Below are 13,390 nucleotides of genomic sequence, written 5' to 3' on the forward strand. Positions count from 1 at the left end.
TTTACCAAGTGTATTTTCAAATCTAAAGGTGCTATCTTTCCTACGATGCACTTCAATTCTGATGAGTCACACTTTCTCTCTAGACTCAAGTCAGTTGTCTACGTGTAGGCGTGAGAAGAAAAGAAAAAGTCTCATTTTCCCATCGTACCATTTGACAGAAGCCAAATTTAATCCCAGTAGACCATACAGCTCCCAGTTCCTGTAATGGTAATGCACTGAAGCCGGGTCACACTCCGGGAAAGCAGGACAGATGCTTGAAGAAGCATATGATAAGCACCATGCTTCCTCTTGATCAGACAGCTCAGCTAGCATTTTCAAAAGGTCTCCAGCTGCTAACTGAAAACTCACAACTACGGACAGAAATACAGTCTCTCTTTAAAATAACCTCTATGTATAAAAAAAGGGAAGACAGCAAATGCTGCAGAATAATTTCTAGGAATTACTGGTAAATCCTGAAACCTTATTTTGTTATCAGGAGATCCTTCTTTAAAGCTGATATATAATGAGATATAATAGTGATATTGTCTGTGATGTATAACACGGATTAAGCTTTTATGATAGCGACAAACCTGTAAAGGAAAATGATGCTTTTTGATCCCATGCAATTACCTGAACATGCAAACAAAATGGTGGGCAAGGGAGAAATTGCCTATGCAATTTATCGGGCCTCTCAAATAGTTCTTCATAAAGGTCTGCCATAAAGGGCTACTGAGAAAACTAGTGACATCAAGGGAGGAAAGAGTATGGTGGATTAGAAAGTAGCTGGGAAAGGGAAAATAAGACATAGTTACCATTCAATTTTCACAGTATAAAAGGTCTACACCACATGCGCAGAGGATCTCTCTTAGGGTTGATACTGAACACATTAATGATCCAGAAACAAAGCGAAAAGAATGGTGAAAAATACTTTGGTTAATCAAGCCTAGAGAAAACTGAAAAAAAAAAACAGAAGGCCTACAAATCTAGGCAATTGAGCAGCCCTGTGGCAAATGAAACAAATGTAGGATACAGGATGAATCACATGAATTATGCCTACAGTTTTCTGAGTCCATTGTGGTCATTATACAAAACACCTGGAAGATACTGTCAAAGCAAAAAAAATAAAAAATTAAAAAAACCCTCAGTGAACAAGTGGTAACAGAGAAAAAATATGAATAGACATTGTAAGAATATGATCAACATTGAAAAATGTGTACTGAAATGATTTAAGCAGAGCTACACCTTTGATTTGTATATTGTACCCAGTTCTGGTTCTCCTGAAAAGGGTGCACAGCAAAAAGCATAGTCTAAATGTGGTGACATCTTTCCATTTCCAAAAGGTGTATAAGTTGCTGCTAGAGATATATCATCAATGAACTATGACTATTTGTCTATTGCTATTATCTACTATTGATATTTATGCTTCCTTTTTCTAGACAGATTTACATTTGACTGACATTGGGCTGCAGCAGTGGTGGGAAAACTAGCTGTAGTCTTAGAAGAGAAGTTTAATTTTCTTTTAAAGAAGTATATTTTCCTTCACTTCAACAGCACTCTCCTCTGTCAATTGTCTTTTAAATGAATCTGGAAGTAACACTATATGTTGTTTTGCTACAACTTCACTCCCTGCAAAGGGGGATGTAAGGGGAGCTAGGAACTCTCAGGGCTGGGAACTATAAGACCAAATTCAGAAGAAAAATTTCTTTAGCTTTAAGTCTATCTTCTTTAGTACCAGTTGCTCCTGGAAATTGTTGTTAATGGCATGTTTGTGGTATCCAGCCACAGTCAATCAGAGTAGAGGTAAAACTGATTGACTGATACCCTGCACTTTGATCCAAGCTTCAGCGAGAATGTCTGGAGCTTTTCTGTTGATTTCACCTTCCCACCCATTTCACTGAGGGGCAGATTATGCCTCTACAGTGTTCTTCTTCACACCTTATTTCAGACTTGCATCTGCACTCTTCCACATGATAGTCCATTTTAGCCACATAGAAAAACAAGTATTTCCAGAGCTGGATTCATTTTCATGTTTCCAATCTACCTTAAAGTGAGATAAAGCATAGACAGCTAACGCAGAAGCACATGTCAACAATGGCAGTATTATCTCACGTGAGGTGAGAAAAATCCAGCTGCTAGCAAGAGTTGTGGAAAGTACAAAGACCATCTGCATGTTAGCCAGGTCAAACCTCTTGATTTCACATTCATTCCTTCAGTGTATTTGTTCCTTGGTTATCTCCTGGAGTGATACCCAGCAGGTAGCATGTCATTTCCTTACTCTGTCACAAACCCTCTGTGATTTTAGGTGAATTTCTCCTTCATGCAGCATAAGTATTCAGTGCTATGTCCTGTGCTATGATGCTGTGATAACTTGATGAGAGTGGAGTAGAAAACTTAGAGCAGTGAGCAGGAGCAGGTGGGATGCACTGCTGTGCTATGAACCTCAAATCTGACACAGAAAGGATCCTGGAAGCCCACCTACTGCTGTCATTTACAGTTATGTAAACCCATTCATCAGCAATCAGAATTTACTCTTAATTCCTTGACCTCTGTTAGTAATACATGGTAAGGAATAGGAATGCATTTGCTCCCCAGTACAGTAACAGAGCTTGCCAGTAAAAGCAAGAAGGGAAAATTAACACTGAACTTTTCTAAAATGTTAAGTGGAGATAGAAATCCAATGATTTTCACTGTAAGGGGGTACAAACCCATTTAAAAAACATGTTCTTTTATTTCAGCGGGTATTTTTATCTTAAGGTTACTCTGTATGTGCCTTCCCTCTGAACTGTCATATATTTCTCCCTGTAACATTTATTAGAACTGGTGCATCTTGACTTTTCAAAACACCTGATGTGGTTAAATAATTGTTTTACCTAAAGACATAGGAATTGGGCACTAGTGATGCAAGTGGCTGAGGCTCTTCAAAGTTTATTAGAATACCTTTGCAATAAAAGTATATTCAAGAAGGCAAGGAATATGTAATTGCACTTTGTCTGACATTGTTTTCCAACAGCATTAGCTCACATCTGGCAGGAAGTATTGGATTTAAAGGCTGCATGAAGGGTTTCCAGTTCCAAAAGAAGGATTTCAACTTGTTAGAAGAACCAGGAACCCTGGGAATTAGTTATGGGTGCCCAGAGGATTCACTGGTAAGCATAACATCATTTATGAGATAAAAACAAAACTTTGGCAGTGGATGCACCCAAGAGATAGACTTTGGAGTTAAAACTCCAAAAAAAATAGAAAGGAAGTTTTCAACAAAGGAAATAACAACAAGCTCATTGACTAGTATGTGTGTGTACATATGTGTGTGTGTAAGTTTGCTGGTATACTATCCAATTTTCACTGTGAATTGCAGCACAAGGTATTTTACTTGATATTATTATCGTATGTGAGATTGCAAGGTGAAGGCTGAATTTGAAAGAAGTTGTGTGCTGTATTCTGGAAGAAAATATTCCCTTGTAATTCAGTTTTTATTAAAGAGACAAGGAGAATTCTTTTCAAATGTGTCCTAATACAGATGTATGGGATGAAAAAGACAGCAAGATCTGCTTCAGATGAGTTGTCAGACCCCTCAAGTCAATCCAGCTCTACCTCTGTGAAACACAAATCAACTGCATCAGCTACAACACTGAGGAGATTGCCATTTCTTTTCAGATCCTTTCCATCATTTATCATTTGTTAATTACAGTGCAAAACTGGTAAATCTAAACAGTGTTTATGGTCTACATCCTATGGCCATATCTATTCAATATATCCATGAGAATCCATGAAGAGGAAAGTGCTCACCACTTGTAGAGTTCATCTCTCAATCTCACTCTCTGCAGAGGAAGCCAGCTGCATTTTGTCCTACTGCAGACCCAGTTTTCCTTCCAAGCCTCAGAGGGCTATAGATTGCCATGTCCAACCCCCCACACCAGCATTCATCCAACAGGCAAACTCATACCTCACATGCTGGGGAGGTGACTCAGTACCACACAGTTGAGAGGCTTGAGCTCCCTCTGCTTCTAGCTTGCACGTTCATTAACATCAGCAGGTTTATGATGAGGCCAGGAATCCCAGGAATCTAAGATTTGGCTTATGCTGTCTAAAATGTCTACACTTTCTTAATATTTTCATAGCATGCAAGGGACAGCCTGTATAATTTAGGTTAAGACATGCAGAAAAAAAAAAAAAAAAAAAAAAGAAAAAAAAAAGTTTTTATGGAACTGAACTGGCTGCACCTTGAAAGAAAGAAATAGACTCATTCTTTTAATGTTTTGAATGTTGTCTGCAGTTTACATGTAAATTTGTTTTATTTAATACACAGATGTCTCGCAAAGCATACTTCAATGGAGAGAGCTTCATTGCATCAAGCCAAAAAGTGTCACTCTTAAGTGAATTTGAAGGAGGCTTTAATTTCCGCACATTGCAGCCCAATGGGCTGCTGTTCTACTATTCTGAAGGAGTGAGTATATTTTTCTTTACAGTTTGTTTTACTTTACCTTTGTATTGTTTCTCAGGAGAATACTAAGGGCATAAAACAATTTCTCACTTCATCTTTTACTAAAAGAGAAAGCAGTCCGCAATACAGAAGCATTCATTGATGGCCTCATTTTCACAGTTCACGTTTGATCTACAGATGAACCCAGCAATGCCTAAACATTATTTTGATGTTGAGAAGAGCATGTATTCATATGCCTAGAATTAAAGTCCTGAGGGTAGGAATGCACAGCGGATCTCACTGTGCTCAGCAGCACTGCAATCCCTATTTGGACCTGTAGGTGCTGTACTGGGTCTGGCTGGGATGTTAACTTTCCCTGCAGCAGCCCATACAGTGCTGCGCTCTGCACTTGTAGCTAGAACAGCAGTGGTATCACACCAGTGTTGTGTCTGCTGCTGAGAAGTGCTGGCACAGCATCAGGACTCTCTCTGACCCTCCTAGGGGGTGGGCAAAAAGTGAGAAAGAAACATCAGCAGGGCAGCTGACCTAAACCAACCAAAGGGATATTCCATACCATATGATGTCACACTCAGCAATAAAAGGTGGAAAAAGGAAGAAGAGGGGAGGGGTGGGCTCTCGTTGCGAAAACGTCTGTCCTCCTCCCGAACACTGGCTACGTGCGTTGAGGCCCTGCTTCAAGGACGTGGTCAAGCATCGCTCATTTGTGGGAAGTAGAGAGTAATTTCTTTCCTCTGCACTTCCACATAGCCTTTACTTGTTTTGTTTAGTTATTCCCTTTCCCCCTCCCTTTTCCCCTTTCCCTTTTTTCCCTTTAGTTGAATTGTTTAATTAATAATAATATTTCCTTAATTATATATATATATATATATTTCCCCTTTTTAATTAAATCATCCTTATCTCAACCCGTGAGTTGTTCTTTCCTTTACTTCTTCCCCTCCTCATCTGAGGAGGGGGAGTGAGAGAGCGGTTGTGGTGTTCAACTGCCTAGCACGGTAAAACCACCACAGGTGCTACCAAAGTACAAATAATACTGAGGGCCTGACATTTTCCTCCCAGAGGCAATCCCCAAGAAGCAAAGGCAGAAAGTTTGTTTGGATTAGTGGGATGTTATTCTGAGCATTGCAGGGTTTACAGAAATTAGTTGGAAAATTGCCTGTATTCCCCAATGGGACTTAGGCCTTCATGTGTGACCAGGAAAAGCTGCAATTGAGAATGGCTCCTTGCAGTTATGGAAGGCCAATCTGCTCCAAATGCCCCTTAAGAGATGTGCCATGGGCAGAAATACAGACTTGCACTCCCAAAATGTTGAGTGAGACAGAGTGATTCTAGGATTCTGCAGTCTCAGACTTACACCAGCAGCACCCATGAGCTCAAATGTCAGAACGTTTGCAGCCACCCCAAATGTCTGCTCTGCCATACTTGCAGAAGATCACAAGCAATGCAGCAGGGAAGGCTGTATGACACCTATAACCACTCCTGAACTTTTCCATTTTACAGTGTGAAGTATTACTTAAATTGAAATCAGTAACCATGTCAGTTATCCATGCTGCTTGCATAAATGAGACCCCACACACAGCTTCTGGTTTTAACTCAGAATCACTAATCCTATGAGATGCCAAGTGCCCTATTTAACAAATGGAGGTTCAGCAATTTAGCACTTGACGGAATTAGACAGCGTGATTCCTCCGAGTGCACAGTGGCAGTGCTTGTGCTAATGGAACAGATAATATTCCTGCTACGTGGCACTGTGATCCCATATGCCTGACCCAGATAGAGGATCATATCTCTAAGATAATTTTGAGTGACTGAACAGGTCTGATCAGAAGGAAATAGGAAAAGAAAACGTGTTGGTCTTACGACAGTGGTAATCTTGCAGTACAGCTGCTCTGTATAGTAACATAGCAGGGGTACCCGAAGCACAAATGAAACGTAAACATCATCCATCTATGCTAGAGGTAAGGAGCTCATGTGACAGAAACATGAGACATGATCAGTAGCAGAATTCCCAGAATTCAATCTTAAAAAAAAAAAAAAAAAAAAAAAAAAAAAAGTCATTCCTAGTGAGATCATCTCCTGTTTTGCTTCTCAATTTATCTTCCTGCAAATACATAAAAACTGGGGAAACAGCAAAAAAAAGCTCTTTGGTTGGAGAAAACAAATACAACGGGAAAATAAACAGAACTGTTAACTTTTCTGTGTTGCACTTGCTTATGAAGATTATTTTGTCTGTATTTCAGTCAGATGTGTTATCCATCTCTATGGACAGAGGTGCTGTTGTTTTAAATGCAAGTGGAATCAAAATTCAATCACCAGACAGAAATTACAACGATGGAAAAACCCACTTTATCATCACTTCTGTCACACCAGAAAGGTAAAGCTGTCCAGCACCTTTTATTCCCTACCTTCAGAATAAAATATTTCTTGTAAAGCATGTATTAGCATTCAATATTCACTCTCAAAGTGATTTTAGGAGTTTGTTTGTTTGTTTGTTTTCCATTGATATGTTAAGCTAATTAACTCTGTTAAAAAAAAAAAAAAAAATCAAAGCCAAAATCTCAGATTGAAATTTGGCCTTTGTGGCCTGAGCATGAGATGCTGGGAAATGTTATTAAAACTAAAAGCAAAGAATAGTGTTTTTAAAAGCTTAGTCCTTTTTCTGTCCTTAGGTCTGAAAGCAGTTTAATATAATTAAAAACTAGCATGAAATTCTTTCTTCATCGGGACTGACTGTTCTGATTTGCTAGTGAAATCCCAAAGTGACCCTGAAGTAATTGAGGTATCTTCAGAAAAAGCATTCATTTGGGATATACAGAGTGGAATATGTTTAAAATATTTTTAGTACTGACAGACATAAATGTAAGATTAAATATGGCAGTGGGAAATAAGTCTATATCTGCTTCTCAGAAAAGTTGAAAGCGTTGTTTTATTGGTATGTGTTTTACTGTTGTTTTCTGTATTTAGAATTTTCTTAGAAGGTAAATAGTCGAACAATCTTTCTTCAAGAACCTTGCCTGATACAACCAGGTCGTTCTTGGTTTTCTAACTGCAATGGAGGTTTGTACCTATGATTTCTGACATCCAAGAAACATGGTTTGAAAAGCTCCAAGTGCATAAAGGTGCCCTGGAAAAGTGCTGAGGGCTGTCACACTTCTCTGAAAGTTCTGAATTCTGAGCTTGCCAAACAAAATCCCTGTCTGATGTTTTAGCTATATTCAGTTTCTTATTAAAGCAGTAGAATCCTTCCTGGCATCTGCAGCAATTAATGTGCTTGTTGCAAATGATATTAGGTAAAGGACATTGTATAAGCCCAAACATCCATGTACTGTGATGAAAGAGAAGGAAAAAGGGATAGGGACATAAAGAAGAAAAAATAGCATGAGCTAAGATCTTATATTACACAAACAGTAGCTCCATTCCTTTATTAGCAATCCCTTGGTTTATTTATCTTCACTGAGTGGACTGTATTTTTTTGAACTTCACAATTAATCTCAGGATATTATGACATCCAGGGGCCTCTGGACTATATGATGCCAGTGGGCTAATTTCACTGCTGCTTGTGGCACAGAAGCAAGAAGGTCTCATGACTTTGAGCCCTACCATTCAGTGATTTTACACATTGAACTGAATATTTTAGGTGCATGTAATATGCTGTCTAACCACCGTCATGGATTTTTCCAAAACCAGCCTACAAAATGAATGCTTTGTCTTTGCAGATATGAGCTGAGTGTTGATGACAAGAAACAAAGCAAGAAGAATCCAACAAAGGACAGAGCAGGGAAAAGCCCTGACAGCATCAAGAAGTTCTATTTTGGTGGCTCGCCCCTCAAAACCCAGCAAGCCAACTTCACTGGCTGCATAAGCAATGCATACTTCACGAGGTGCGTTGCATCCTCCTAAACACATTACTAGGCAATCGTTGCCTGACAGCTCGGGTAATAGCTCAAGAGAGCTGATTGATTTTCACAATAAAAATCCCTCTCTCATTTTGTGAGGCTAGACAGTATGTGTGGGTAAGCTTCTCGCCTTATTTTCTGTGGAATCTGTTCGCGCAGACCTGCTAGGTTGAGATATTGTTAAAGTGGGAAGAACTTGATGCAAATCAGCTTTCATGCTAATGGTGTTGGTGCAATGCAGAATTTGAATAGCTGTAACTTACACTTATGTAGCTTGCATCTCTGCCTTTGAAACAAAATGATAATAAGGCATCTCACAGACAGTGCTGAAGTTAGGAGTTTGGTCATGTGAAAATGTTCCAAATTTGTTGCTCTTAATCACTTTATGAAATATTCATATATAGATTTTAAAGTAAAGTTGGTGTTGGAGATTCAGACTCTCTGTTTATGAGAGCATGGGTACAATAGACAAAGGTAGTATGTACAATACCCAAACATTGACTGATTAATCTGTAATTTTTTATCCACAATCCATGAATGAAAAAGCCCACCAAAACATCATTTAAAATTCAAATGTAAATTACTGTGATCTTTATAAGAAGAATTCCAACACTTGGGAAAAAGTTGTTTTTGTTATCCCCTCTTTGAAACACAGATTGGATCAAGAGGTTGAAGTGGAAGATTTCCAGCGGTACTCTGAGAAAGTTCAGACTTCTTTTTATGGATGCCCTGTTGAATCCCCTCCAGTTGCTCTTCTCCACAAGAAAGGAAAGAACTCATCAAAAGCCAAAGGAAACCGCAATAAAAAGGTTTGCTACAGATTGTGTCAGTTCCACCTTAGAACTTTCCACAGTTGGTCCATACTGTGTAATGACTATAAATTCTCCAAGTTATAGACACCAAAAATGTAACACTTTGGACATAGAAAAGGAAAGGATTCCATTCCCTTATACATGACATCACTACAAATGAATGCCCTGACTCAAGTGTAACGGGCCTACGCTTGCATCACTCCTTCTTAGTAGAACTGTAAAACAGAATTTCTATCAGCTTTTAAAAAGTCCTGCAGAAAAAGCCCATCTTGATTTCTTCTACAGCCTAAAGTCAATAAGCTTGCTTCTGTTCTCAGCTACTTCCATGTGGCTCTCTCTCCTGGGTGCAGCTAGCATACATTAATATAAATGAAAAAAAATCCCTCTTCCAGCATGCAGAACTTTTGGTCCAAGTGTGTTCTTTTATAGCTGTACTATAGCATATATCATCAAAAACAGAGAGGAAGAATTTAACAGGAAAAGTGCAGAAGTAGTGGATTATAATTATACACAGGTATTCTGATTATCCCTTCTCCTTCCCTACACAGGCATCTATAGTAGATCTCTGTAAGGAAAATCTGACTTGGAACTATTCCTGGTACTTTTGTAAGGAAAAAGCATATCATTGACTTGTATATAAATAATATTTATTGATTGATTTGTTTTATGTCCAATCTTAGTTAAATATCTGATTAATGGTTCTCTTTCTGTGAAGGTGGGAAGAGATAAGGACAAGATCTCACAACCTTCAACTGGCCTCAAAAAAATGTATCAAGAAGTGAATATGCAAAAAGACCCTCAGTGCCACTTGCCAATGAATCCCAAAGCAACCGAACATGCTTATCAGTTTGGAGGAACAGCAAACAGCCGGCAAGAATTTGATCACATACCAAAGGATTTAAGTGAAAGGTAAGGAGACTTCAGAAATAAACACGGTACATACTGGGGAGGCAAAAGATGTATATGAAAGAAAAAAGACATATTTCTGTTGGCCTTTTCTTGTTATATCTTAGGCAAATTTTTCAATAGAGTACGTTGTTAGGATACATTAATAGGCATTTCAGCTGAGAAATAGCAATAAATACAATGTGTTTCCAGTTACGTTCCTTTTGTGGGGTCTTCATCTGTACTGTATATTAAAAAAAAAAAAATGTGTCTCCTTGCCTATTTGTATGAAGGCTTTCAGAATGTAATCTTTAAACAAGCAGTCAAGAGACAATCAATCTCTTTATGCAAGAAGTAATGTCATTAGAGCAGAGCTGGAAAACATGATAGTTCACCAAGAAATGAAATATAGTTATGTGTTGAGTGGACATTGGCAACTGTTTAATGCTTAGGAGTCTACATAGTGCAGTAGGACTTAAGCTATGAAAACCATATCCAATTTAAGCCATAATGGAAATACAAGTAATTAATGAGTCGAGATACTGTGAACATTTATTTCTCAGGCTCCCACAGAATACGCCATATGGTGTGTTATGACCAGCAAAGGATTTTGGTTTAATACTTTCCATGAAAGACTATAAATTCAACAACACAGCACTTCCTGGAAGCATACCAGACCACTAACTCAGAAAAGAAGAGTGCTATTTCCTGACTTAAGTAACAAAAGCATTAGGTTTGTTTTAATTCAAGGATGTTTTCCTTAGGTAGTCCTGATGGTGCCCATATGAGATGGAAGAACGAAAACCCAAACTCTAACATGTCTGTTCATCCTTACAAGACATATTTGTTTTACAAATGTTATTAGAGATTTTTCATTGTTATGCACATAAAAAAAAAAAAAAAAAAAAAAAAAGATTTGCGTTGATTTAAAACAACTGATATTGGCAAGGGCCTAAGTGTGTGGAATGTACACACACATGCAATGGCAAATGTACAGGCCCTTCAGAAAATATCAGGAATAGGAACTAAGTTAGTCACCTGGAATGAGAAGCAGGACTATTCAGTTCTGTCTCTATGCTACGCTAATGCAGCTTTGCCTTTTTTAGACCCAAAGTAGTAATACCAATCACTCAAGAAATCTTCACTGCTTACCATGTTGAACAGAGCAGGTATAACTTGCCATGCTGAAGTGGACTTAATCAGGACCTACTGGGTTGCGGAAGCTTAGCTGCAAGTCTGGAATAACAGAAAAGATTTGTGAACAGTGCCCTCACAAGAAAACTTATCTCTGTTCAACAGGAATGGAAATATATACACTGACAGTTATTCACAGTATATTCTGATTTTATTCACTTGGTAGATTTTGATTTTTGAAAATAAATTCCTTGGAAGGCAGCTTCGTCTCCAACTTTGAGTTCTACTCCAAAGCTAATGGAAAGTTTCTCAGAAACACCACTTCCATAAGGGAGATATATATTCCTTAGGATGAGAAAAAAATCTCAGGCTTCCTCTGCTGCAGTTTGATTTCAGTTAATTATATCCATTTTAATACTGATATTGTTTTTGTTTGCCAGAGCTCAGTTCTCTATCAGTCTGAAAACTCACTCATCTCATGGAATGATTTTCTACATCTCAGACCAAAAAGAGACCAACTTCATGGCCCTTTTTGTTGCCCATGGCCGACTCATTTTTATGTTTAATGCTGGTCATCAGAAGATAAGGATTAAGAGCCAAGAGAAATACAACGATGGCCTTTGGCACAATGTAAGTAAAAAACAAAAACAAAAACAAAACAACAAAAACAAAACAATCAGTATGATGATGATACATGTTACAATGCTACAGTAAAAATACTGATGATCTGACAGCTCAGGGAATTTCCGTTCATGTTTCCATAACCACACCTATATGTTGAGAAGCTTTTGCCCAAACTTTTAAATTTTTCATGCAGTATTTTAACAAGCTGTTAGCTAGGGACAGGAAAGTGAATCAGTTATAAAAATCCAGCAATTCCCAACACTGAATAGAAATGGCAGAAGCAAGTTGAATGGTGAAACAAATAAAAAATAAAAAATAAAATAAATAATAAAAAAATGAGTTAGGTATGAATGGAAGGACTAGGATAACTTTGTTCAGCAAATTTCTTGGAAGTGACTAAGCAAGGAGCATAGCTCTCTTAGGCTCCCTCTGTAGTCCACAAAAATAAAATGACAATTTTAAAGGCAAGGTGAATTTCCCTCTGTAGGTACCCGTTTCTCCTCACTGACTACAGAAGAAGTCTACAGTTACTAAGCTCCTAAATTGGGCACTTAAATGTTTAAAGCAGGTTGGATGAATCCAAACCATAAAACTAGAGAAGTCCATGAAAATACTAACAGTGATAGCACTGTAGCAACCAATCATATATGCAAAACATAAGATGAGCAGATCTCAGTAGACCTTTTAACACCTGGAATACCTCTGCCTTGTACCCTAAAATGATAAGACTGCATGCAGTTCTACTATCTATCTTTACATAAAAGTGGGGAGGGTTGTCCAGCAAATAATATTGGCAGTCAGTTTTCTTCTCAAACGTCTTACCTTCCACTGGACAGAAGTGTTCCCTCAACTGATGAAAGTAATCTTCCAAATACTTTTCCTCCTTTTCTAGGTAATATTTATTAGAGGAAAAAATATCGGCCGCTTGATAATTGATGGTCTCCGAGTACTGGAAGAACCTTTCAGTGGTAACACTAATACCTGGCAAGTGACTGAACCACTGTATATTGGGGGTGTAGCTCCAGGAAAAGCTGTGAAGAACATCCAGGTAAATCTGATACCCATTACATCATCCCATACCTCTGTGTACACCTAATGCAAAAGTTGCCTGTAGGGATGAGTTCAAACAAAAGCATGTTATGATCCAAATTTTCAGCATGCTGAGGAGCACACAGCTCAGTTTGAATGGATATCAAAGCTCCCACAGGGCTGAGCTGGCGGTAACGGGGCTAGATATCAGTAAATTTGCAGCAGTACCTGGAAAGCCATTGGTCCCTGAGGAAGAAAGAAATCTTAGCAACATCCAAGCTTAGGTGAGTCAGGTGAAAAGTTAGGTGAGATCAATTTCACCCTAAGGTCTGAGATAAATGAGTTTCAGAGAGGCTTAGTGTTGTCTCAGTACCTCTGTTTTGAGACAGTACCTAGGAATCAAGAATCTGCTCTACATCTACGATATTGATATGTATAGAAAGGAGTATTAAAGCAAAATCAAACATAACCAAGACCCCTTCAAGGTAATCTTTGGTGATATGTGCCTAACAAGATAGCTACACTACTCAGGAAAAGTAGGCCTCTGCCTTGCCTCAGGGCTGTGTGGTATGTATAATACTGCCTTGCTCTAG

At 38.4% G+C, this 13,390-nt stretch overlaps 1 protein-coding gene and 1 long non-coding RNA gene across 2 annotated transcripts in view; both read left to right on the forward strand.

Annotated features, from left to right (window-relative positions):
• The window catches only part of LAMA4 (laminin subunit alpha 4), a 97,660-nt gene that overhangs the window by 75,889 nt on the left and 8,381 nt on the right, over positions 1 to 13,390 (forward strand). Inside the window, exons 26-33 of the mRNA XM_035322367.1 lie at positions 2,990 to 3,125; positions 4,286 to 4,423; positions 6,658 to 6,791; positions 8,134 to 8,298; positions 8,969 to 9,122; positions 9,841 to 10,034; positions 11,585 to 11,774; positions 12,661 to 12,816. Of these exons, the coding sequence (XP_035178258.1) occupies positions 2,990 to 3,125; positions 4,286 to 4,423; positions 6,658 to 6,791; positions 8,134 to 8,298; positions 8,969 to 9,122; positions 9,841 to 10,034; positions 11,585 to 11,774; positions 12,661 to 12,816 (1,267 nt within the window). The remainder of the gene's footprint in view (positions 1 to 2,989; positions 3,126 to 4,285; positions 4,424 to 6,657; positions 6,792 to 8,133; positions 8,299 to 8,968; positions 9,123 to 9,840; positions 10,035 to 11,584; positions 11,775 to 12,660; positions 12,817 to 13,390) is intronic.
• On the forward strand, positions 4,433 to 6,552 carry LOC118164686. Its single transcript, XR_004749607.1, has 2 exons — positions 4,433 to 4,739; positions 5,428 to 6,552. It is a non-coding gene; the product is annotated as an uncharacterized LOC118164686 (long non-coding RNA).

Source organism: Oxyura jamaicensis, chromosome 3 (assembly GCF_011077185.1).
Source record: "Oxyura jamaicensis isolate SHBP4307 breed ruddy duck chromosome 3, BPBGC_Ojam_1.0, whole genome shotgun sequence".
Lineage (NCBI taxonomy): Eukaryota > Metazoa > Chordata > Aves > Anseriformes > Anatidae > Oxyura > Oxyura jamaicensis.